Raw genomic sequence first — 24,608 nt, 5'->3', positions numbered from 1 at the left:
TCACTGCTTTTTTTTTTTTTTACTATTTTTATATAAGAACAACCATTTTCAAACTGAGATCTTACAACACTTCAAAATATTAACATACTTGTATTAAAATTTCTTAGTAAGAAGCTAGTTGAAGAGGCTCTTGTGATTTTTTGGTTTCTTAACAGCCATGGAAAGCCTGGCTTCTGAGGGGTCACAGAGTGGAAGGAAGAGGTGCCAGCCACAACCCCAAGCCAGGCCTCCCTGCCTGTCACCCTCAGAAGACCACCAGCGCAAGGCAACAGTGCCATGTCCGAGTCATTCACTGTTGTATAGAGGGTGGAGAATTCCAGGGACGCACTGACTCTAAATAAATGTTTAAATCTTTTCCAAGGACTGAGAACCATTTCAGTAGGGTATTCACTTCACATTCACATTTAGATAGCCATTAACTTTGGGCACGTGAGCTATTCTACAGAACGAGCTGGCCCTGCCAAAATGTTGGGATTTTTTTTTCCTATTTAAGAGGATTTAGGGCTACAGTCCATGGGGGTTGCAAAGAGTCAGACATGACTTGAGTGACTAACACTTAACTTTTTTAGGGGTTTTTTTATTGCAAAAGTAATACAGGAATTACAAAAGACTACATAACTATAAAAAATATACATAAAGCCCATCGTCAACACTTTATATTACTCTTAAAACCATTAAGAAGAAGGTTGCCAGAGGAAGGTAAACTGAACAGAATCTCAGTGTCATTTTCTAGCTTCCCTGAAGTGATTTAAGAGCCATTTTGATTTCTGAGTTTTTGTGACACTTGTTTTCCTCTGAAAACTTAGGTCTCTACCTGCGTTGCTCTGAAATGTTGCCACGATGATTGTTAATAAGCATCTTTGGGCAAGTCTCTGCACATTTGGATGAATACTTCTGTGTACTTAATTGATCAGTGACTCAGACTGTGTGTTGGGTTGGCCAAAAAAGTTCATTTGGGTTTTTCCATAAGCTCTTAACATGGAGCATAAACTTTGGGGCAAATTGGGTTAGAATCCTAGTTCAGCCCTTACCAGCTGTGTGACCTTGGGTGAGTTAATCTTTCAGTTTTATCATCTGTAAAATGATTAAAATAGGACTTATCTTATAGGGTTGTTATGAGGACTACATGAATCAATATTTGCAAAATACTTAGAATCTGACATGGGATGAGTGCTGTAGCTGTTTAAATGTTACCCGATACACTTAAGTGATCATCATGTTTACTGATCTTGTGTGTGTTGCTGCTGCTGCGTCGCTTCAGTCGTGTCTGACTCTGTGCAACCCCATAGACGGCAGCCTACCAGGCTCCTCCGTCCATGGGATTTTCTAGGCTTAAAAGTACTGGAGTGGGGTGCCATTGCCTTCTCAGCTTCTCTGTGTTAGCACTCTTAAATTCTGAAGATATAATAATTACAGTCCTCTATATGTCTGGTTCAAAGACATAATAAAAATGTAAGCCTTTTGGGTATAGTGAAAGTGTTTGTCACTCAGTCGTGTCCAACTCTCTGCAACCCCATGGACTATAGCCTGCCAGGCTCCTCTGTCCATGGAATTCTCCAGGCAAGAATATTGGAGTGGGTTGCCATTCCCTTTTCCAGGGGATCTTCCCAACCTAGGAATCGAACCCAGGTCTCCTTCATTGCAGGCAGATTCTTTACCGTCTGAGGCAGCAGGTAAAAAAATCCCCCAATGAGGAGGACTTGTCTGGCAGTCCAGAGGTTAAGACCTACATGGTTCCACTGCAGGGGACCACGGTTCCATACCTGGTTGGGGAACTAAGATCCCATATGTCCCATGGCAAAAAAAAAAAAATATATATATATATATAATTTTAAAAAGTCTTGACAATCGGGCTTTATTAAAATTATCGAAATACTGAGGGAAGACATTTGCAATACAAATAAAATTTGAATATAGTTGTATTTTTTTAAACATCCACAAATCAGACAAAACCCACTTTTAAAAGAATGAGGTGAAAAACCTTAGTTTACAGTAACTTAGATGAATGTCCAGGGAATTATGGTGGGAATTCTGAAAGGTACACTCTATGATTCCATGTATGTAGCATTTTTTTATATGACAAAACTTTAAAAGTGGAGAATAGACTAGTGGTTGTCAGAGATTAGAGACAGGGGAGCAACAGGAAGGCTGGGATGGGTATCAAAGGGCAGTGAGGAAGATCCTTGTATTAGACAAATAAAAGACTGGACATCCTATTAAGATAACTGTCCTGGACTTTGCAAAAAAGTAAACGTCATGAAAGACCAAACAAAAAACCAACAAGCAAAAGACAAACAACTGGTGGGATTGGCCTACCAAGAGAGGAAAACGAATTTGCTGGTGGGCCAGTGGTTAGGACTCCAGCGGCTTTCACTGCCTTGGAACTGGGTTTGATTCCTGCTTGGGACTGACTAACCTGTAAGGCGCTTGGCACAACCAAAAAAAAAAAAAAAAAAAAAACCTAAGTGCAATGAATGAGTCTTGAATAGGTCAGAGATTAAAAAAAAAAAAAAAAGCTATAAAAGACATTTGGGAACAATGGTAAAATTTAAGAATGCTACTTCACATTGGGTCAGGGTGACTGTTATCAATCTTGTGTTTGCTTTATGTGATTGTTTGGATGGTGGGGTAATGGAAGTTGAGATACACTTCAAGGATCCTCCCTTCAGCTGGACGGAAGGAAGTATTCCCTTAGCTTCCGAGAATTCTGGACGCACACAGCCCTCAGCTGACAAAGCTCATTGGAACTGCCTCAGCTGGAGACCACCTTGCCCACGGTCATGGCTCCACTCCTGGGCAGCCCACACCCATGGCCTGATCACCGTGGGAGTAAAGCCATGCCCCCTTGCCTGAGCTCAGGATAGTTCTAAAGCTCTCTGTGGGGTTTGCTGAGATCTTTCCTGAGGATGGGCTGCAGCTCAGCATCTCCCTCCCCAGCTGGACTCCTTCCCTTTATCCAGGCAGTGATCTCAAGAGCACCCCTTCGCTAGTCTCCATCTCAGACCCTGCGTCTGAGATCTGTCTCAGAACACACCTTGGGGGCGGGTCTGATTTGGGACGGTGCTCACAGGAAGGGTTTGAGGGAGTGGATGCTAGGACAGGACTTGGGAGCTGGCTCAGCCCCTCGGCCACTACAAAGACTGCCTTGGGAGTGGCAGATGGAATACAGAGCCCCAGGCATGAGGTGGATCCCGAACGTGCAGGTTGGTACAACCCCCACGCTGGTTCCCTGGCTTCTGGGTAAGAACTGTGGCAGTGGGAAGGCAGAGGACAACTTTTTCAGACTGGTTAAACTGACTTAACAGGGCTTCCCTGATGGCTCAGTTGGTAAAGAATCTGCCTGCAATGCAGGAGACTCCAGTTTGATTCCTGGGTTGAGAAAATGTGCCGGAGAAGGGATAGGCTACCCACTCCAGTATTCTCGGGCTTCCCTTGTGGTTCAGCTGGTAAAAGAATCAAGCTGGAATGTGGGAGACCTGGGTTTGATCCCTGGGTTGGGAAGATCCCCTGGAGAAGGGAAAGGCTACCCACTCCAGTATTCTGGCCTGGAGAATTCCATGGACTATACAGTCCATGGGGTTGCTAGGAGTCGGACATGACTGAACTTTCACTTCCATTGGGGGTCGGGGGAGGTAGAAGTCAGTGGTACACTTAAAGACTTAAAGAAGTTGGTGTGTGTGCACACTCAGTCGCTCACTTGTGTCCAACTCTGCCATCGCTTGGACAGTAGCCTGCCAGGCTTCTCTGTCCATGGCATTTCCTAGGCAAGAATACAGAAGTGGGTTGCCATTTCCTTCTCCAGGAAGGAAATTCAATCCCAACCCAGGGATTGAATCCGTGTCTCCTTTATCGGCAGGTGGGTTCTTTATCGCTGGGCCACCCGGGAAGCCCAGGGGTTGGGGGAGGGGCAAAATAGGGGAAAGGGATTCAGGGGGACAAACTGCTATTATGAAATAAAACACAAAGATGTGATACAAAGCACAGAGAATGCAGCCAATATTTTACAATAACTGATGCCCAGTGTGACGGTGTTATAAGGTGGGGACTTGGGGAAGGTCCGGAGAGTGTAGCCCTCATTAATGAGATTAATGCTGTAATAAAAGAGATCCAACAGAACTCCCCGGCTCCTCCCACCTTGTGAGGATACAACCTGAAAATTCTGTGCCCCAGGAGAGGGCCCTCACCAGACAATGCTGATCTCAGATTTCCAGCCTCCAGAACTGTGAGAAATAAATGTTGATAAATGACCCAGTCTGAGTTACAGCAGTCAGAAGGGACTAATACAGTACAGGCTATCTTAATGCACTGCCCACTCCCCTGAAGGACTGAAGGCTTCCATGTTCCCTGGAATTGTCTCATATCATACGCTCTCCTCAGGTAATGATTTGCTAAAATGGGAATATAAAGGTCCAGCCCCTTTGTTCCAACTCAGGACAGAGGTGAAGGGTCAATCCCGAGTTAGAGCTCCCTATGGGATTGCCTGAGGTCCCTCTGAAAAGTGCATTGGAAACCCCTTTCCTTGTACAGGCGTAGACCCTAGGAGCACTTGATAAACCTGCAGGTTAATCTCCACCTCAGAATTGGAGAACTGAAGCCATGACACACGGTTATGGAGGGGAATGTCCTTCTCTGGGGAGATAGATGCTGGAGTATTTCTGGGTTAAATGTCAAGATGTTTGCAATTTATTTTCAAACTTCTGAAAAAAAAGTTCTATATGTATGGATGTATATAGTAAATGTGGCAAAATATTTATAATTGGTGAATCTAGGTGATGTGTGTACCTGTGTTTGTACTTCTGTTTCAATGTTTCTGTAGGTTTGAAAATCTCCAAAATAAAAGATTAAGGGGTTGAAACACACAGAGAGGCGATATAAGAGATGTAAAAGGAATTTCCAGAAGTATTAACAGAACATAAGAGGGTGTCATGAGATCCAAGAGTTTCAAAATGAAGATGAGTGTTCAACATTATCAAATGGCTACAAAATGGTCAAGCTAGGATAGGACTGAAGTGTCCTAGAGATTTAGCACCCAGAAGGTCCTTGATAATCTTGGGGACAGAACTGTCAGTGGAGAAAAACAAAGGCAGCCTGCCGCCTACTAAATTGCTCATTGTCTGCAGCTTGTCATTTAGCTGCAGTATCATATTTTCCATTCTGTTGGTTTACTGGGACTTAAAAAAAATTGAATATTAGGTTCAAAGTTCTGGAATGGTCCCTATAAGGAGAAGGTAGAGTCATGGAGCAACTCACAATTTATTGGGGAGGCACATTAACTCAAATACTAAAGGCACTGTGACGGGTGCAAGAACAGAGGGACACAGCGTAGAGGAGGGGAGGGGAGGAAGCAGCACTCCAGAAGCTCTTAGAAGAAAACAGCAAAAACGGGTCAAGACGGAGTAAGTGAGTCAATACAGCCTGGCTTCCTATAGGCTGAATCTAGCTTAAATGTAGGACTAGTTTGGCTTGCAAATGTATTCCCAGGACTTCCCTGGTGGCATGTACAGTGAATAAGAATTTGCCTGCCAATGCAGAGGACAGGGGTTTGATCCCTGATTCAGGAAGATTCCAGATGCCAAAAAGCAACTGAGCCCATGAGGACAACTACTGAGCCCACTCTCTGGAGCCCTAGAGTCACAACAACCGAAGCCAGTGCACCTAGAGCTGTGCTCTGCAACAAGAGAAGCCACCTCAACGAGAAGCCCACACACCACAATCAAGACCCAGCTCGGCCAAATAAGTAAATAGAATAAAAAAAATTTTTTAATGTATTCTCAATAGTTAAAAATATTGATCGAGCTACTGATCACAAAACCCCGATTCCTGCAGCTCCTTAAGATCTGGTAGCCCTTACCTGGAGCAGGGAATCTAGGGCAGGCAACAGTTCTTCATACACCCAGCTGGATTTTAGGACTTTCACCTCCGTAGGCAACTGAGTCCTCTGTTCTTCTGACAGATCCTAGACGCTGGTGAGAAGACAATGGCACCCCACTCCAGTACTCTTGCCTGGAAAATCCCATGGACGGAGGAGCCTGGTAGGCTGCAGTCCATGGGGTCGCTAAGAGTCCGACACGACTGAGCGGCTTCACTTTCACTTTTCACTTTCATGCATTGGAGAAGGAAATGGCAACCCACTCCAGTGTTCTTGCCTGGAGAATCCCAGGGACGGGGGAAGCTGGTGGGCTGCCGTCTCTGGGGTCGCACAGAGTCGGACACGACTGAAGTGACTTAGCAGCAGCAGCAGACGCTGGTGAAGGGAACACTGGCAAACTCTCGCCCAGCAGCATGCCACCCGTTTTTGTAAATAACATTTTATTGGAACCAGGGCTGCGATTTGAAAGAGGTAACCCGAGACAGGAAAGGGGCAGGGTAGTAGCTCGGATTTTTAAATAACTGTGTTAAAATACTAGTAATTTTCATTACGTTTTCTGCTGTCCCCTTAAATTGAAACCGGTGGTCAGCGCCACACAGGCCACACCTTACACCCCGCCCTATTGTGAAGAGTTGCCAATGACATGATTAACAGCTTGGACCTGATTTAATCTATACACTGGTAAACAGATTTTTTTTTTTTTTAGCAGAGGCTTGATTAGATCCGCAACTGGAAGTTTCCACGCCCCTAAAGCCCACCCTTGCACTCACAGCCTCTCGGGTTCTCACTACTCTCTAACACCCACATCCTGGTTCCTTCTTCGGGCCCTGAACCACTGACGGTGCCCTCCCCGGTCCCCTCCGAGCGAGTACCCCAGGAGGCCCCAGGCACCTGCCTCTGGCGCATCCCTCACCTGCGCCCCGCGCCGCCGTTTCCTGCATCCTTCCAGGCCCCAGAGTCAACACCGGGACCATCGCTCTGCTACAACGGGGCGGAGCTTCCGCATCGGCCCGCTCCGCACTCGGCTAGTGCTGCCTCGCCCCGGCGACCATCCAGCGGGAGGCGGAGCAAGCCCAAAATGGCGGCTCTCAGGCTGGCGCGCTCCGTGCTGCTGAGGCTTTGAGGTGGTCGCCGGGGGTCGGGGGGGGACGATTTCCCCGCCGCGGAGGCCCTGGAGGATGAATCGGGGGCCCTGCTAAGACTAGGCGGCGGAGGTGGAGAGAAGTGGCGGCACGGACTGCGTTGGAGTCCACGGAGCGGGATGTGCGAGAGTTACTCCAGGTCGTTGTTGAGGGTCTCGGTGGCGCAGATCTGCCAGGCGCTGGGCTGGGACTCGGTGCAACTGAGCGCCTGCCACCTTCTCACGGACGTGCTGCAGCGTTACCTGCAGCAGCTGGGACGGGGCTGCCACCGGTACTCGGAGCTGTGTGAGTACCGGGCTGGGGACGGGAGGCTGCCTGGCCGGTCACGAGTGACACCTCCGCGCTCCCCTGTGCTCTCCCGGCGTCCGGGAGGTGTTAGTCCTTCGCCCTCACCCCGCGATCGGGTGTCTTCTCGGCCCCTGACGCTCCTCCGCTCCCACTGCCCCTGGAAACTCGAGTCATCCCTCTGCTGCCTCTTCGCCAGCCGCTAACTTATCCCGCGTGCAGCAGGAGCCGGGTCCCCGCTCCCAGCTCCACACCCTCTGCCCTCCTCTCTGATCTGAACATCGGCCTTAATCATCGTCTCCTTTGGCAGCGTGCAGAACCCCCTGCAGAACGCCTTACAGCCTCTGTTAGTTTGGTCCTTTCCCTCCCCTTGCCCGCAAACTACTACAACTAGTTGTCACAGGCGCTCCGTCTACCGGCCGTTTCTTACAAGCCTGGCCGTTCTTCAGCTCCTGACAACACAGACTCGTTGACAGCTCTGCTGCGTTAGGGACACTGCCTCTTCTTTCTGCTTCTGTTCGTTTCAGGGGCAGCATCTCTGCGAACTTGGTCAGTTTCACTTATGTTCACTTTCACTTACATCTCAATTGATTTCCTCCTCCCCTGTATTTTTATGTCAGTGGTTATCAGAGTGTGCAAGAGAGATCATAGGCAGTTTACAAGGTTACCCAGGTAGTCTGGGCTACAGCAGATGGTTTTTAAGTGAATATCTGGTAGTATCTGCTCTTCAGTGGCTAAGTCGTGTCTGACTCTTTTGCGACTCCACGGGCTGCATCCCACCAAACTCCCCTGTCCATGGGGTTTCCCGGGCAAGAAGACTGACGTGGTTTGCCATTTCCTTCTCCAGGGGATCTTCCCCGGCGCAGTGACAGTCTGGCAGTCTCCTGCCTTAGCTGGCGGATTCTTTACCACGGGGCCAGGAGTATCTATAGCTGGTGGCATTTACAAAGTTGGAATATTTAATAGATGCAACACATCATCTCATTGATGGGAAGTCTCTGTGTGGAGAGGGAACTGACCCTCATTGAAGTTTTAGGGCATTATTTTTCAAGTGGTAAGCTGGAGAACTGGGTGAAGTGTTTCATGGAACATTTTGTTTTGTTAAGGTGGTTACCTCACTGAAAAATTGACACCCATGGATACACTTTACTTCTTAGGTCCCAATTTCCATTCCAACTTCCATGCTGCTGCTGCTAAGTCGCTTCAGTCGTGTCCGACTCTGCGACCCCAGAGACAGCAGCCCACCAGGCTCCCCCGTCCCATAGTGCTATCAAAATGACCTGTCAGTCACGCTATAACACAAATCTGACTGTGTCATTCTTAAAAATATTCCACTTAGTTACAGGCTGGGAATCTGAGCTCTCCAGCAGCACGCGCTTGCCTTTGTGAGCTCACATTTTCTTACTCCAGTACTCTTCCCTGGAAAATCCCATGGACGGAGGAACCTGGTAGGCTGCAGTCCATGGGGTCGCTAGAGTTGGACACGACTGAGCGACTTCACTTTCACTTGTCACTTTCATGCATTGGAGAAGGAAATGGCAACCCACTCCAGTGTTCTTGCCTGGAGAACCCCAGGGACGGGGGAGCCTGGTGGGCTGCCGTCTATGGTGTCGCACAGAGTCGGACACGACTGAAGCGACTTAGCAGCAGCAGCAGCAGCTGTCCTGTCACCCTTAGTCTGCAGCCATGCTGCTTGCTTTTCCTGAAACGCTTTAAGCCTGCCCTTCCTGCCTGCGTGCTGTTTGCTGGCATGTCCTTCACCCCCTGCCCACGGATAGTATGACTTCTGTTTTGAGATTCACTTAGGAAACTCATAATATCTCTTCTCATAATTCTGTGCATATTTCTGCCATGTTAACTGAACATCTTGTTTGTTTTTTAAATATATTTATTTGGCTGTGCTGAGTCTTAGTGGTGGCACGCGGGGTCTTGGATCTTCATTGAGGCTTTTGGGACCTAGTTCCCTAATCAAGGATGGAACCTGGGCCCCCTGCATTAGGAGCTCGGAGTCTTAGTCACTGAACCACCAGGGAAGTCCCTGAATACCTTATTTTGTAATCATCTGTGTATGACTCTCACCATCTCCTCTTCCCTCCCCAGGAGACAAATGTATTATATTTGTATTCAGTAACCTAGTATAGTGCCATAATATCATAGGCAGCCAGGAGATACTTGTTGAATAAATAACCTAACTGATAAGCCACCACCATGATAACTATTTAGTCGTTTAACTTTTTGAGTTTTAAAAATGTGTATCTTTGGACCGCTTGATTCACAGCCGTGTCAGATCTGCACTTGAAGCTGCCGAGTGGCTCGTTCACGGTTGTCTTGCATGCGCACCACCAGCGCATTGCTCTCTGCTTTTGCTTCATTTTCCTCCCTCCTCCCTTCCTGGCCCTTGAGTGAGTTTACTGTTACAGTGTGCGTGCTCCCGGTTATATTTTTTGCTCCCAAATTCCCTAAATGAGGATGGCTGTTCTGTACCTTTAGGTCAAAATACCCACAGAATACATAGTTTCCTTTCCTGAGACACAGAAACAGATGGGTGCTGGCGCTGCACGCAGCCAGGCGTCCTGGAGTCATGGGCTGAGCCTTGTTTTGCCTGCATGTGAACCTCGTGTGTAATTGCCCAGTCTCTGTAATGATTGTCTTACTTTTAGTGAGAATAGGATGATCCGGTTCATTACTCCCCATTGTGATCTGGTGACTTTTCAAAAATGCTACTTCCTGGTATACTTAACTGGTTACAGACTTTTCTAGGTTTTTTTTTTTTCTCCACTATTCTTATTTCAGACTGGAATTAGGTCCCCACTATGCAATCTTGTCTTCTGTTTCTGTATTTCTTTTGTCTTTCTGACACAATGTTTATTGAGCACCACTTATATATGTGCTACCTGATGGAGACGTAGGATTACTTAGGCATAATCCCTGCCCATAAGATGTGTTCAAGGGTGTCGAAATGTCAGTAAAAACAAAAGGATGGTATTTGTTCCTTTTACAAAAGATGCTCTTTCAGTAAAGCAAGTATCGAAAGTTACCATTAATTCAACAAATAGTACCTTTAAAAATTTCCCAAAGGTAACAATTTACCAAAGCACTCAGGAGCAGAAGTTTCCCTATGCACTCTATTGTACATTAAACAATGTGTCAGTTCAGTTCAGTTGCTCAGTCGTGTCTGACTCTTTGCGACCCCATGAATTGCAGCACACCAGGCCTCCCTGTCCATCACCAACTCCCGGAGTTCACTCAGACTCACGTCCATCGAGTCTGTGATGCCATCCAGCCATCTCATCCTCTGTCGTCCCCTCGTCCTCCTGCCCCCAATCCCTCCCAGCATCAGAATCTTTTCCAATGAGTCAACTCTTCGCATGAGGTGGCCAAAGTACTGGAGTTTCAGCTTCAGCATCATTCCTTCCAAAGAAATCCCAGGACTGATCTCCTTCAGAATGGACTGGTTGGATCTCCCTGCAGTCCAAGGGACTCTCAAGTCTTCTCCAGCACCACAGTTCAAAAGCATCAATTCTTCGGCACTCAGTCTTCTTCACAGTCCAACTCTCACATCCATACATGACCACAGGAAAAACCATAGCCTTGACTAGACGGACCTTTGTTGGCAAAGGAATGTCTCTGCTTTTGAATATGCTATCTAGGTTGGTCATAACTTTCCTTCCAAGGAGTAAGCGTCTTTTAATTTCATGGCTGCAGTCACCATCTGCAGTGATTTTGGAGCCCAGAAAAATAAAGTCTGACACTGTTTCCACTGAAAGTAGTGCACGGTATCAGCAGTAACTGCAGAAGAAATACAGAGACGGAGAGACGCATGCGCAATCTGGGTTCCAGGGCCGGCTTCACACGGAAGACGAGATTTAAGTTGAAGCGTGACATACAGTGGTGCGAGGTGGGGAGCACGCCAGGTAGAAGAAAAGCATAACCTGAGATAACAAAGTGGGATTCAGTGAGGCGGCCAGCTTGGCATATGTAACCAGTTCATTTGGAAGGTGCTAGAGAGAAGTGTTCGGAGAAGGCAATGGCACTCCACTCCAGTACTCTTGCCTGGAAAATCCCATGGACGGAGGAGCCTGGTAGGCTGCAGTCCATGGGGTCGCTAGGAGTCGGACACAACTGAGCGCCTTCACTTTCACTTTTCACTTTCATGCATTGGAGAAGGAAATGGCAACTCACTCCAGTGTTCTTGCCTGGAGAACCCCAGGGACGGGGGAGCCTGGTGGGCTGCCGTCTCTGGGGTCGCACAGAGTCGGACACGACTGAAACGACTTAGCAGCAGCAGCAGCAGCAGCAGAGAGAAGTGTTAAATGGAGAAAAATCAGGTGAGGGAGGGACTTCACAGATAGAGGCAGGAAACACTGCACACTGTGCAGGGGGAGGATGCTGAAAGTGATACTTGAAGACAGTTGCGCTGTCGGTGAAATGCACTAGAGATGCACTGGGGAGGGCTTGAAGCTGTGATGAGACGGGAGAGTGGGGACGGAGTGAGAGGGGAAGTGCCGAAAGCCAGGGCCCACAAGGATGGTGCAGGGGGAAGGACTGGAAGGTCTTGGGCTGAAACTGCACAAATGTGGAGGAATTCAAGAGGATCACATTTTTTTAGAGTGAGAAAAGAATAGTGCTTTTAATAAGGATCAAAAAGTTGAAAATGCCTGCCTGTCATTAAGGGGAAGAACAAGTATTCATTTTATGTATTCTCTCTTTTTTATACATCATAAAAGTAACCTGTACTTGTACAGAAATTCAGACTACAACATTCTTGAAGTTAGATGCGAGTCTCATGCTTCAGTTCTTCGCTTCCCCGTCTGCTGCTTTCAGCTCTGTAACCTGTTATAGTTGAATGTGTATCTTTCCAGAAGTTTTCTGAGTGGGTGTTAGCAAACATGCCTAGTTTTTGCAAACTGTGTATTATTCTTTTCCATTTTACATCATGATTTAATTTCAGGTAAACTGAATTTGATATGATTATAGGAGATTATAGTAAAAAAAAAAATATCAGAAATCTGGAACTGGAATTTTCATAGAAGTTTTAAAAAATGTAGAGACCTTAAGTTCTGCTAAGAGCAGGCAGAGAAGGAACCTCCTTTTCTAAAGAGAATCTCACTATATCTAATGCTTTATCGGTTTATCTCTACCCATTTTATATAGTATCTTCTAAATACATTTAAAATGTATATTTAAATTGCCTGTATGGTCTAAGTCGTGTCAACACATTTTCTTAGATTTAAAAAAATTTGATTCAGTGGTATAATCATTCAGCAGATGTTTATGGAGTGCCAGCTGTATGCCAACCACTGTTGTAGTTTCCAGCATTGTATCACTAACAGAGAGAAAATGGAATGGACATTTACCTAGCTCAGCATTCTACATATTTGATAAAAAATTATAACAAACATTTACTTTGTGTCAGCCAGTGTTCCAGGTGCCCTTGACCATCTTGAGTTACTTTTGAATTTAGTTCTGTACTGGCTGGTTGTTAGTGTGAATTGTCTGTGGTGTTCTGGCTGGTCATCAGATTGTATTTAAATTGACTTTCAGAGTCAGCTTTCTAATATTTAAACAATATGATGTTCTGTTGAAACTCTATTCAACTCTTTCCAATAACTGAGTCCTAAGTATATAGTATATTTGTTTCTGAGCTGCATATTTACCTAATACTTTTTATCTTAATGCCTTAAAAGATATTCATGGAATTTTCTTAAAATTATTTGCTCTGCTTTTGACTTTGTTTCAGATGGCCGGACAGACCCAATTTTGGATGATGTTGGTGAAGCTTTCCAACTCATGGGGGTTAGTCTTCATGAACTAGAAGACTACATCCACAATATTGAACCTGTCACTTTCCCACACCAGATCCCTTCATTTCCTGTTAGCAAGAACAACGTCCTTCAGTTTCCTCAACCCGGAAGTAAAGATGCAGAGGAGAGAAAAGAGTACATCCCCGATTACATGCCACCCATTGTGTCTTCTCAAGAAGGTTTGTGGGGGGTTTTGTTTCTTGCTCATGTATTTGTAACTATTTTAATGGGTGTTTAATCTGCTTAGGTTTTCTAACTGAATTATATAAAACGTTATGCTAACATATAAATTCTGGAAATGCGATAAAAATATTTTAATATTACTTACAAATTGTTCTAACCTTTAAGGCAACAAACTTGCAGCCGGCCTCAGCAGGCAGAGACCTGGAATCATCAAGGCATTCATTTCCTTTGTAAACTTTAAGTAGGGGAAAACCAAAGGTGACCTCAGAGAGAAGCCTGTCAGGAGACATAGTAAATGAGAATGGGATATTCAGTAAATGAGAAAAGCTTTGAAGCATAAAATTGGGGTGGTTCTCCCCATTTACTGTAGACGTGAGTTGGATGATACTGGAAACAGTGTGTGAATGTTCACTAATATTATGTAGATTTATCTGTATCTTTATGATGAGTAGAAATATTTATGTTTGGTCACACAGAATTTTTATTGCAAAATAATACCTACTCAGGCATAGTCAATCCTTGAAGAGTTTCTTTTTTCCTGCATGATTTTACATGTTGATCTTCTAGTTTCACTAAGATTCTAAAGAGATACATATGTAATTTGTGGTCTGTAATGCAGGTACAAAACATTTTTTCTTGTTAAAAAATGGAAAAGTTGCAATTTTTTTATTTTTTAAAATTCTAAAACCATAGATGTGCTTCAGGATAATGCAAATGTTGGCAGAAATAGCTTTATAACTTTTTTTATTAATGTGCAGTTCAGTGGCTTTAAGTGCATCGACCTGTTATTGCACCGGCACCACTGTTCATCTCCAGAACGTTTTCGTCTCTAACGCTGTAACCACTGAACAGTAACTGCTCATTGCCCCCTCCCCTCAGCCCTTGGCAGCCACCATTCTATTTTCTGTCTACAAATTTGACTGCTCTAGGTATTTCATGTAAGTGGAATTCTGCATATCTTTATCTGGCTTGCTTCACTTGGCATAATGTCTTCAAGATTCATCCATGTTGTAGCAAGTGTCAAAATTTCCCTCCTTAATTTTAAAGGCTGAACTATACCTCATTGTGCATATGAAGCCACATTTGTTTTCCATCCATTTTTTGATGGCTGCTGGGGTTGTTTCTACCTTTTGGCTGTTGTGAATAATACTGCTATGAAGATTGCAAATACTTGATGCCCTGCTTTTCAGTTCTTTGGGGTCTATACTCAGAAGAGGAATTGCTGGATCATATGGCAATTCTATATTGTTTGAGGAACAGTTTAGACATGGAAAACTATCATAGCTTTCTGGTTTGAGTCCCTTGGAAAAAGACTCTACTTGACAGCTTAGCACTTGTCTACTTAAAGTTCTTAGAGATTCAGTCCTGACTGAAGGCAGCAGTCAGTTTCATCAGTAAAAGTGATACAAAGCATGCCTTCAGTAGGTGTTCTTGAACCAAGTTCAATTAAGCGTCGTTTGTAGGGTCTTGCCTATAGAAGTTCCTTGTTTGTCCTCCTTTCCTGACTAATGGTACATTAACAGCACGGCTTGGAAATCTTCACACTTGGAAATCAGTCATTCCCAGTGTTCCTCAGTAGCTGCTAAGAATCTGTCTCCTCCACACCTTTGAATTTATTTGTATTTGTAACCTTTATTACCTTGGAGGCTGTCTTACTGTTTGTAACCCCCTGTGTAAAGGCGTTCTGTTTAAACCCCTCATTCCCTAATGTCTGTGTTCTTGATCTTAGAAACTTACATTTGTTACAGCTTCTCTAAGCACATATTTATTTTAATAACAAATGAATTTCAGTATTAACATCATCAAAGGAGGGTTTCTTGGGCTGAGGCCTGGTACTAACTGTGTTGAAAAGAACCCCTCTTCATGAAAGTAGCATTAAGTTAGTCTGTGATGTGTCCTCTTGTACTTTAAGAATAGCCTTTGTATGGCTCTGAAATTTTTTTTAGATGAAATGCCACTTAGAAGTATACAAGTATGCTTAAAATGCTACTTAGAATACACAAAATTTGAAATTGTGCTCAGAAGACATGAATGGTCATCAAATAATGGGAGAAAACGGAAGGCATTACATAGGAGGAAGCTGAAGGGAAGACACTGTTGTGAGTCAGTGGCACATTAGTGATTCTCAGAGTGATTCGTGTATCATCAGGGAGTTAGACACTGGTCAAGTGTAACAGCAAGACTGTGTGTGTTATCAATTGGTATGTGTTTGAGCTGGAACTACTGTCTTCTCCATATAAAGAGTTATATAGTCCATTTTCTCTGTGTACTTTGGAGCTTTCTAAGTCTGTTTTGTAGTTTTCATATCATTTTGCCTCCCGTTCAACCTCCTGTTTAGTAGTTAGATTGTTTAAATTGTTTTCTTTTTTTTTTTTTAATTTGAATTCAGGTTCAATTAATCTCACTTCCTGGTTCACACACAGATTCCTCTCTGGTCATTGCATGGCCTGCATTTATTAATTTGGAGAGTTAATTATTTTTAATATTGTAATAAACCCTAATAAGCTCACTACTCAGAACCAAAGCTGCTGCTGCTAAGTCACTTCAGTCGTGTCCAACTCTGTGTGACCCCATAGACGTCAGCCCACCAGGCTCTCCCGCCCCTGGGGTTCCCCAGGCAAGAACACTGGAGTGGGTTGCCATTTCCTTCTCCAATGCATGAAAGTGAAAAGTGAAAGTGAAGGCGCTCAGTCAGTTCCGACTGTTAGCGACCCCATGGACTGCACCCTACCAGGCTCCTCCGTCCATGGGATTCTCCAGACAAGAGTACTGGAGTGGGGTGCCATTGCCTTCTAGGACTTTGATTATAGTCTGTGCTTACCTTCTTGTTTCGTTTTTATGACACTCAAATTATATACAATGAAATTCTCTCAAAGTGATATGGTTATCATGTTTAAATACTGCCAAGGAAATGTAGTTAAGATAGCAGATTTGTACTGGGTAGTGAAGGAGAGTGAAAAATGATTCAGTGGTTTTAGCTACTGACTGCTCTCTGAAATTACAATAGTAAATTTTTGAGTTTCTCTTCTGGATTATTTGAAGCAAATGAAGAATCTTATGTTATTTGAAGTTTCTGCAATAGAAATTATAAACATTCTAGGAGGAAAATAATGTAAGCCTTGACCACTTCTTTTTCCAGCTAACACTTGTGGATTTTCTAAGGAGCAGAAATATTGCTGATTCATATAATGTGCATATTACTCATAAGGATATAGTAATGATAGGCAGTACAATAAGGTGCTTATTTAAAACCTTTTATTCAGGGAAAAGAACATAAAATACAGTCTTGGTTACTCAGTTTTTAATACAGCCACACAAGTCAACTTAGTAAGTCATTTACAACCTGAAGTCTTTTTCTTCCACTGCACAGCACATTGGAAGGTATCTAGTATTCTGGTTAGTGGTGCACAGTGTGCTACAGATGTGAACAACTTTGATAATAACATCTGTTCACCAAGTTTTTTGTTTTATTTTCCTAAGAGCCACAGGTATGGTCAGACTTTGGTCATAAAATCTTACTAGCAAAGTTCTGTCATGGGGCTACCCTCTTATCAATCTTTCAACCTGCTTCATGTTAAAAAAAGAGTGTGGGGACTCCCTCTGGTGATCCAGTGGTTAAGACTTTGCCTTCCAATGCAGAGGGTGTGGGTTCAGTCCCTGGTTGGGGAACTGTAGAAGAAACCTGGGCTTCATGGAGCCATTTAGCTGTGATTCAGTTTGTTACTGAGTTTACAGTCTCACAAAGTCACTTTACCTTTCCCAATGTCATTTCCATCATCTGTAAGGCAGGTATATAATACCTGCCACGAGAGTGATGGTGAGGACTGAGGGAGAGATTCTGTAAGACATTTACATAAAATAGGACAGTGCGTAACACATAATAACGCATGTTGGTCCCCTTCCCATCTTGCTGCTTCACTCTTGAGGAATTTCCTTTTCCCTTGAAGGACAATATACATTTGAGGAAGTGACTCAACAATAAGAATAAATCTAAAACAGTGTTAAGCACATGCTTAGAGGCTAAGGAGACACAGACTTAATAGCTGGGTTGGGGTGTGTGCTTCATGGAGGAGCTCTCTGACTGTCAGCTGTGTGAAGATGGGGTGGGAGAAGATGAGAGACGAATTCCTACCTGTTATAACTGATTATGTGTTTACAAGTGAAACCTCTTTGAAAGGATATTATAAATGTACATCCTGCACACACTGTTACAGTTCTGATGGCCAGTACCCAGTGTGTTTTACCCAAGAACACTACCCACCTGCCAGCCCACCATATGTATTTTCAGATTCACAACAGTAACATATTTTTCTTTTCCTGTTTTATTTGCCAAGGAATGTGTGAAAAATAGCATTCTCTTTCAGAGTCATTGTTCGGTTCTCAAAAGTATGGTCAGTAAATCACTGGTCTTCTAGGTGATCTGTTGATTGGTACATAATATTTGAGAAGGAAAAAAGAAATAGAAACCATTTACTATGCTTTACTTATTGCAAGAAACTTAACCTCAAACTAGGAAACTTGGTCAAGATACTGTGATGTTGCTACTTTTAGGGCTTTAAAAAATTTTTAAGTTAACTTTCTTTGAATAGATTTAGATTTATAGGAAAATCCGGTACCCAGTTTCATGTAATATTAATATATTACTGTGGGATGTTTGTTATGGTTAATGAACCAACGTTGATACATTATTATTATGCATTATTAATGTCCATTATCTTTAGTTTTTACCTAATACCCTTTTTCTGTTCCATCTGTATCATATGCCGTGTCTTCTTAGGCTCTTGTTGACTCTGACAGATTTCAAACTTTCCGTTTCTGATGACCATGACAGTTTTGAGGAGTATTGGTCAGAGGTATATAGGTGCCCCTCTGTTGGAATTTGTCAGGCTTTTCTCATGATTGCACTGGAGTGGCAGGTTTTGGGTGAGGAAGACCACAGTTGTGAACTGCCATTTTCATTGTATTAATGGTACATCCTATCAACACGAGTGATCACAGTTGATGCTGACCTTGGTCGTGTGGCAGAGGTAGTGTTTCTCGGTATGTCCATTCTGAAGGTGCCCTCTTTTCTCTCTTCCCACATTGTCACCTTTGGAAAGAATCCCCTGTGCGTAGACCGCTGTTAAGGAGTAGGAAGTTATACTTTCCCCCTTTAAAGGTGGAGTATTTCCACAAATTAAACTCTTCTGCAGAAATTGTTTGAAATTCTTATGCATTTGTCTCTTCTCTCCCAGGGCTTATTTTATGAAGCACTTTCAAAAATAAACATTTATAGGTTCAGAATAATTTTTAAAAGTAACACAAGCATGTTGGGAAAAAAAAATACTGTCCAAGTATATTCAGTATAAAACGAAAGGTCTTCCTCATCTTCCTCATACTCTCATTCGCCAAGAGTAATGTGTTTAAGGTATGAATCCTTCTATGTCTCTTAATAGGAAATGTTGTGACTCAAGGGTATGTGTCCAGTTCAGTTCCTACCATTTGTCTCTCAAGCTGTTGCTATCTGACTTCCTCCATCCTTCTCATGAAGTCGCTCTCATTGAGATCACCAAGTACCACCTGACTGGTTGACTTAAAGGCAGTGTTTATCCTTATTTACTGATGTATTTTTTTTGAGGAGTGGGTATAGCTTAGTGAATTATTACAAAGCAAATACCTTTATAAAGGGCTTCCCTGGTGGCTCAGTGGTAAAGAATCTGCGTGCCAATTCAGGAGATGCAGGTTCGGTTGCTGGGTTGGGAAGATCCCCTGGAGAAGGGAGTGGCTACTCACTCTAGTATTCTTGCCTGGAGAATCCCATGGACAGAGGAGCCTGGCGGGCTATAGTCCATGGGGTCGCAAAGAGTCGGCTTAGTCAGCTTAGCAACTAAACAACAAGCAAATACCTTTTAACCACCTCCCATTTCAGTGCCCAGAACTTTACCAGCCACTCCAGAGCCCCGCCGTGTGCCCACCCCTCTCTTTTCCACTTTTCTCGCTTTATTATAGGGAATGCTGCTGCTGCTGCTGCTAAGTCGCTTCAGTTGTGTCCGACTCTGCGCGACCCCAGAGACGGCAGCCTACCAGGCTCCCCCGTCCCTGGGGTTCTCCAGGCAAGAACACTGGAGTGGGTTGCCATTTCCTTCTCCAATGCATGAAAGTGACAAGTGAAAGTGAAGGCGCTCAGTTGTGTCCGACTCTAGCGACCCCATGGACTGCAGCCTTCCAGGCTCCTCCGTCCATGGGATTTTCCAGGCAAAATTACTGGAGTGGGGTGCCATTGAATACTGCTTTGTTTTTCTTAATAGTTTTATCAGTCGAATGTGTATCCCTAGATGCTTTAATTTCCTTTCACATCCACCACGGTTTTTTTTTTTAACTTCTCGTATCTTTTAGGTTTCTTTTAATCTACAGGCCCACTTCTAATTCCCTGCCCCCGCCTACTCCCTTTTCCCCCTTACAATGTATTGTATTTGTTGAGGAGCCTGGAGTGTTGGACTTTAGGATTTCCCACGGTCTGGATTTGCTATGTACTCTGTACTATCAGTGGTGCAGTTCACTGTGTTCTTTGAAATTGGCAGCAAGGATCTATAAGGACTGATAAGACTTCGTTTCCCTGCCTCTGGCAAGACAGATGTGGGTTTGTATCTATAGTGTAAGTTTTTGAGTTAGAGTTTTAAAATACATGGGTGTCTCCAGCTTTGCATTCAGCCCTTAAGTAGAGGTACATATATTTCAGAGCGGAGAGTAGAGGTTCCAGCACACACAGCTGTGATGGACTCTACTTTACACTGGACCAGGCCAGGATTCTAACGGAGAAGGCAATGGCACCCCACTCCAGTACTCTTGCCTGGAAAATCCCATGGATGGAGGAGCCTGGTGGGCTGCAGTGTATGGGGTCGCTAGGAGTCGGACACGACTGAGTGACTTCACTTTCACTTTTCACTTTCATGCACTGGAGAAGGAAATGGCAACCCACTCCAGTGTTCTTGCCTGGAGAATCCCAGGGGTGGGGGAGCCTGGTGGGCTGCCGTCTATGGGGTCACACAGAGTCGGATATGACTGAAGCGACTTAGCAGCAGCAGCAGGCCAGGATTCTCTTCCTGGTTGGAATGTTTTTCCTTTAATCTTTCGGGATTTATGAAAGTAAGAGCACACTTGCAATGTTAAAGTAGTTTGTGTGCTTCTAAATAAGCAAAGTATCTAATGCCTTAGGAAAGTATCTAATTAAGTATTAATTAGATTCTTAATTAGAAAGTATCTAATTAAGTATCTAATTAAGCATTTGGTATTTTACATACCTTAACCACCACATTTGTCTGTTTCTCCCTTCCATGATAGAAAAATATTTTGTTGATTTTAATAAAATTTTAGAAATTTCAGAAGTTTCTAATATCCACAGTTAGATTTCTTGGAAAATTTCCCATACGTAGCAGAGGGAAAGCTTGAGAGGTGAATAGGGCAATAGATGTTACACGGCTGACTTGGACTAAGACCCCAGTGTGAGTGCTTTTGTTGTATATTAGGATTTATTCTCTCTTGCTTTGTTGAATTTGAATCTTATCTGGAACAGTGCAGTAATTGCATTTTATTTAACTAATTAGCTGCTATGGCTGCATGGAGCTTTTCTGTTTCAGATAGAATAATACCAAGTTATTTGCTTCACTTACAATGGTGGTGTATCGATCTTGTGCCATTGGTGCTAAAGAAAATTCAGAATCGTATTTTCATTTATTTATCAAATAGCTATGAAGAGCCTACTGTCTGCCAGGCACACTGGTTATTTCGGGAGATACAGGGGTGTGTCTCCAGAAAGGGCCAACTTTGCCTTCCTAGAGTTTCTAATCTAAGAGGGTGTGGGAGAAAGACTAGAGTAATATTTATGTATGATTTCAAATTATGATTTAAATTATGATTTCAAATTATGCTGTTAAGGAATGAAGGACTTGATGACTGTGTTTTAAGTGGCCAGGATACGGTGATGGTGAGGGCGGAGGGTGGCTTTGAGAGAGAAGAGTCTGGGTGGAACTTGGTCATCCAAGGGGGAAGTGATGGGGCCTGGATTCTGACTGGTGACTCCATCAGAGGAAGGACCATTTTATTTCTGGTGGAGACTTTAAACTCTGCAGTCTAAATAAGAATATTGATTTCTTTTTTCCTGTGAAAGGGATTACAGTTCAGTAGGTGGCACTCTTTCCTTTTCTGTAAGTGTTTGATATCCAATTAAATGCCCCCCAAAGTTTTTAAAGTCTTAAGAAAAAGCATATAACTTAAACCATAGGTGGCTTGTTTTAGAAAGAAAGACAATAGCATTGTTAATAATTTATTGTCTCTGGAACTTTGTTAGAGCAGTTATACATTAATATATTTACTATTTGTTTTCTTTAAGGAAACTTTTGTATTTGGCCAACATTCCTTTTTATCATTTAGCAAAGACCTATATTATCCTTCCTGAAACTCCAGCTTTTCTTTTCAAAAATTTTAAATTATCTGTATCTATCTACCTTTCCTTCTGTTTTGATTTTTAAACATCTTCAAAGTCCCATTAGTAGATACTTTTAGTGTGGGCTTATTTTCCCCATTTTCACTTTCCCCTGATGTGTCCACCCATTTTCCATTTATGAAGAGAAGTTTTGGTTAATTGACATAGTTAATACAATTTGTATCCTACTGTGGTTTGAAAATTGTATAAATCTTAATTATGTTGAATTGGTTCACAGTGCTTTTCAGGTTTACTGTATGCTTCTACTTCTCTATATATTCATTCTGTTAATTTTGGAAGTTTGATATTAAAACTCCAACTAAAAATCTTAATTTATGTACTTAAAAATAATTGTTAATATAGAGTGGAACTATATGTAACCTTGTTCTGTATTTTCCAAGTCTCCTGTAAATGTGTTATCATACTTTCATAATTTAAAAAAATAAAAATTAAAGCTCTCTAATAGAGACCTGAAAAAAACTTCTTAATTCAACATTATTTATATTCTGCTTTTAAACTTAACATTCTGTTATCTTTTTTCCTAGTTCCTATTTTTATATTTACTTTTTTTTTTTTAAAGAATGTACCATAATTTACTCAACCAATCTCTTTAATTTTAGAGACTTTTACTGTTTTTAAGTATTATAATTTTGTCTCAAGTGTCTTTGTACATATTTTTCTTGTATATTATTTTTTATGATAAATTCCCAAGGGAGGAGTTCTTAGATCAAAGGTATGCACACATGTATGGCTTTTGGTATTGCACACTGCTTTCCAAAAGAAGTTACCATTTTATGATACTTTTATGATCATCATTTTATGATGATTTTTGTGGTTTGACCATACCAGTATGCTAGACGTCTCACTGGAATTGAATTTCAAAGTCTATTTTTAGAAATCTAGATTAAAATACATTTGTATTAATATATTTAAAATGGTGGGGAACACTTCTGTTTTTAGGTAAAAATTGGGAACTAAAAAAAATAGTCTCGGACTGGAGCGTGGCTATGTAACATGTTACCAACTGTCACTGTGATGGAGTCCTCCAAGTGTGTGTGTGTGTTTACCTGTGCCATTTAACGTAGCTTAATTACAGCACGAAGTTTTATATACTGTCCTTTCTCATTTAATAATTCACCTACTATGTGCTAGCCATCCAATAGTTTTTATTTGGAAACGGTGGCAGATGTCGGCGTGAACAGGAAATGTATACGATAGATTCAGAGGACTTGGTGTGGGTTTGTCATTCTGTCGTTGTGTTAGAAGGATGGGGGTGTGGAGATGCTGCGGGTTTGTTAGAGATTTTGATTTGTGGTGCTTACTTGGTGAATATCTTTGAGTATCTGCCCCATAGCAGTTATCTGTTCAGCTGTAGAGTGATGGTTGAGAGGTCTCGTCTGAGATGAAAGATGAAGAGTATTACTTATTCCATGTTGCTGGATAGTCTTTATAACCATCATTTTATTTTATTTATAAATTTTTTTGGCTGCACCACAGGCTTGTGGGATTTTTAGTTCCCCAACCAGAGATCGAACCCAGGCCCTACTCGGTAAGGGCGTGGAGCCCTAACCACTGGACCACCTGGGAGTTCCCTTTAACTGTCATTTTAAGTGACTGTGTGATGGGACACCCCTTAGTCTTGAAGATTCAGGCCTCTTCTAAGTTTTAACTTACATGAATATCACTGTAATACATGGTTTTATTCATACAGTTTTCGCAGTATTTCAGATTATTTCTGATTGACTTTTGAAAATTTGATTACTGAGTTAAGACTACGAAGTTAAAAAATTTTGATGAAATTCCTCTAAAAATATTGTATTAATTTACAGTACTACTAGTAATATGAAATATCCATTTTATTCCATCTTTCATTTAAAACAGTGTTTCTAACTTAATAGGTGATATTATTTACATTTAAAATTTTAAATTATTCTGGTATTAACATTTAACACAATTTGAGAAAAAGTGTTCTTAACCTTTGGGGTATTTTTAGAATTGATTAGCTCCAATTTTTGGTTTTGAATTTTGAGCAGTTCTTTTTATTTGCAAGGATTGGCATTTCATGGTTTTTATTCTTTCTTAGAGGTTGTCAAAAGCACAAAGAGAAAATTTATTTAATTTTTTAGTTGAATAAAACGCCTTCTGCCTTGCCATTACCATATGGGTCCATTGCACCCTTATATAAATTTAAGTTACAATATGGGATCTTATGGATCATATTTTCTGTATCTTGAAACATCTTGCTATTTAGTCATCATAGGTATTATTTTTTATGACTCATCATTACTCATCAGTTATTCCAAAATATGCTTAAAAATGGAGGAATATGAAATGCAAATATGCGAGTAAAATGGAAGAATGATGAAATCACCTAGATAAGGATGATCCAATAGTGAAATAAGTTGTCACTTTTCATTTTTCTAATTTTGGGGCCATTTTCTAATTCTGTATTCTGTTTCAAGAATGTGATTAAGAAGACTGGAAGCATCGTTCTAGCCGACTTTCAGGTTTAATTGAACACAGTTCAAAGTGCAAAATTTTTCATTTTCCATTTGGAAAAGAAGAAACTAACATTTCATAATTATTAGACAAATCAGAAATAAATGCAGGGCTAGCAACATTTTTTGCCTTGTTTTCGTTCTCCTTTTACTTATATTTCTGCAAATTATGTATAAAATGGCTTAAAAATATGAAGGTTCCACTGAGCCAAGATGTCAAATGGTAATTGTTATTTTTCCTGCTATCCTGAGGGTGAAAGTAAGAAACATTTGTCGGATTTAATGGTGCTATTATATTTGAACACTTCTCTTTAGTGTACGGCCCTAATTATGTCTTGACAGACACAATTGGGAATAGTTAGAAGG

The 24,608-nt window shown here is 42.3% G+C and overlaps 1 protein-coding gene across 4 annotated transcripts in view; it reads left to right on the top strand.

The window, feature by feature from the left end:
- The first annotated feature begins 6,942 nt into the window (after positions 1 to 6,942).
- The window catches only part of TAF3 (TATA-box binding protein associated factor 3), a 122,362-nt gene continuing 104,696 nt past the window's right edge, over positions 6,943 to 24,608 (top strand). For 2 of the 4 annotated variants that reach the window (XM_006078059.3, XM_044928256.1), the window contains exons 1-2: positions 6,944 to 7,296; positions 13,037 to 13,279. In XM_006078059.3, coding sequence (XP_006078121.2) covers positions 7,131 to 7,296; positions 13,037 to 13,279 — 409 coding nt within the window. In that variant the 5' untranslated portion in view covers positions 6,944 to 7,130. Of the gene's footprint in view, positions 7,297 to 7,383; positions 7,846 to 13,036; positions 13,280 to 24,608 lie in introns of those variants that run through there. The other 2 variants (XM_025264493.2, XM_044928255.2) reach the window with 2 other exon arrangements.

Source organism: Bubalus bubalis, chromosome 14, assembly GCF_019923935.1.
Source record: "Bubalus bubalis isolate 160015118507 breed Murrah chromosome 14, NDDB_SH_1, whole genome shotgun sequence".
NCBI classification, from domain to species: domain Eukaryota; kingdom Metazoa; phylum Chordata; class Mammalia; order Artiodactyla; family Bovidae; genus Bubalus; species Bubalus bubalis.
Note: the sequence above shows the minus strand (reverse complement) of the source record. Positions and strands in the feature narration are given on the sequence as shown.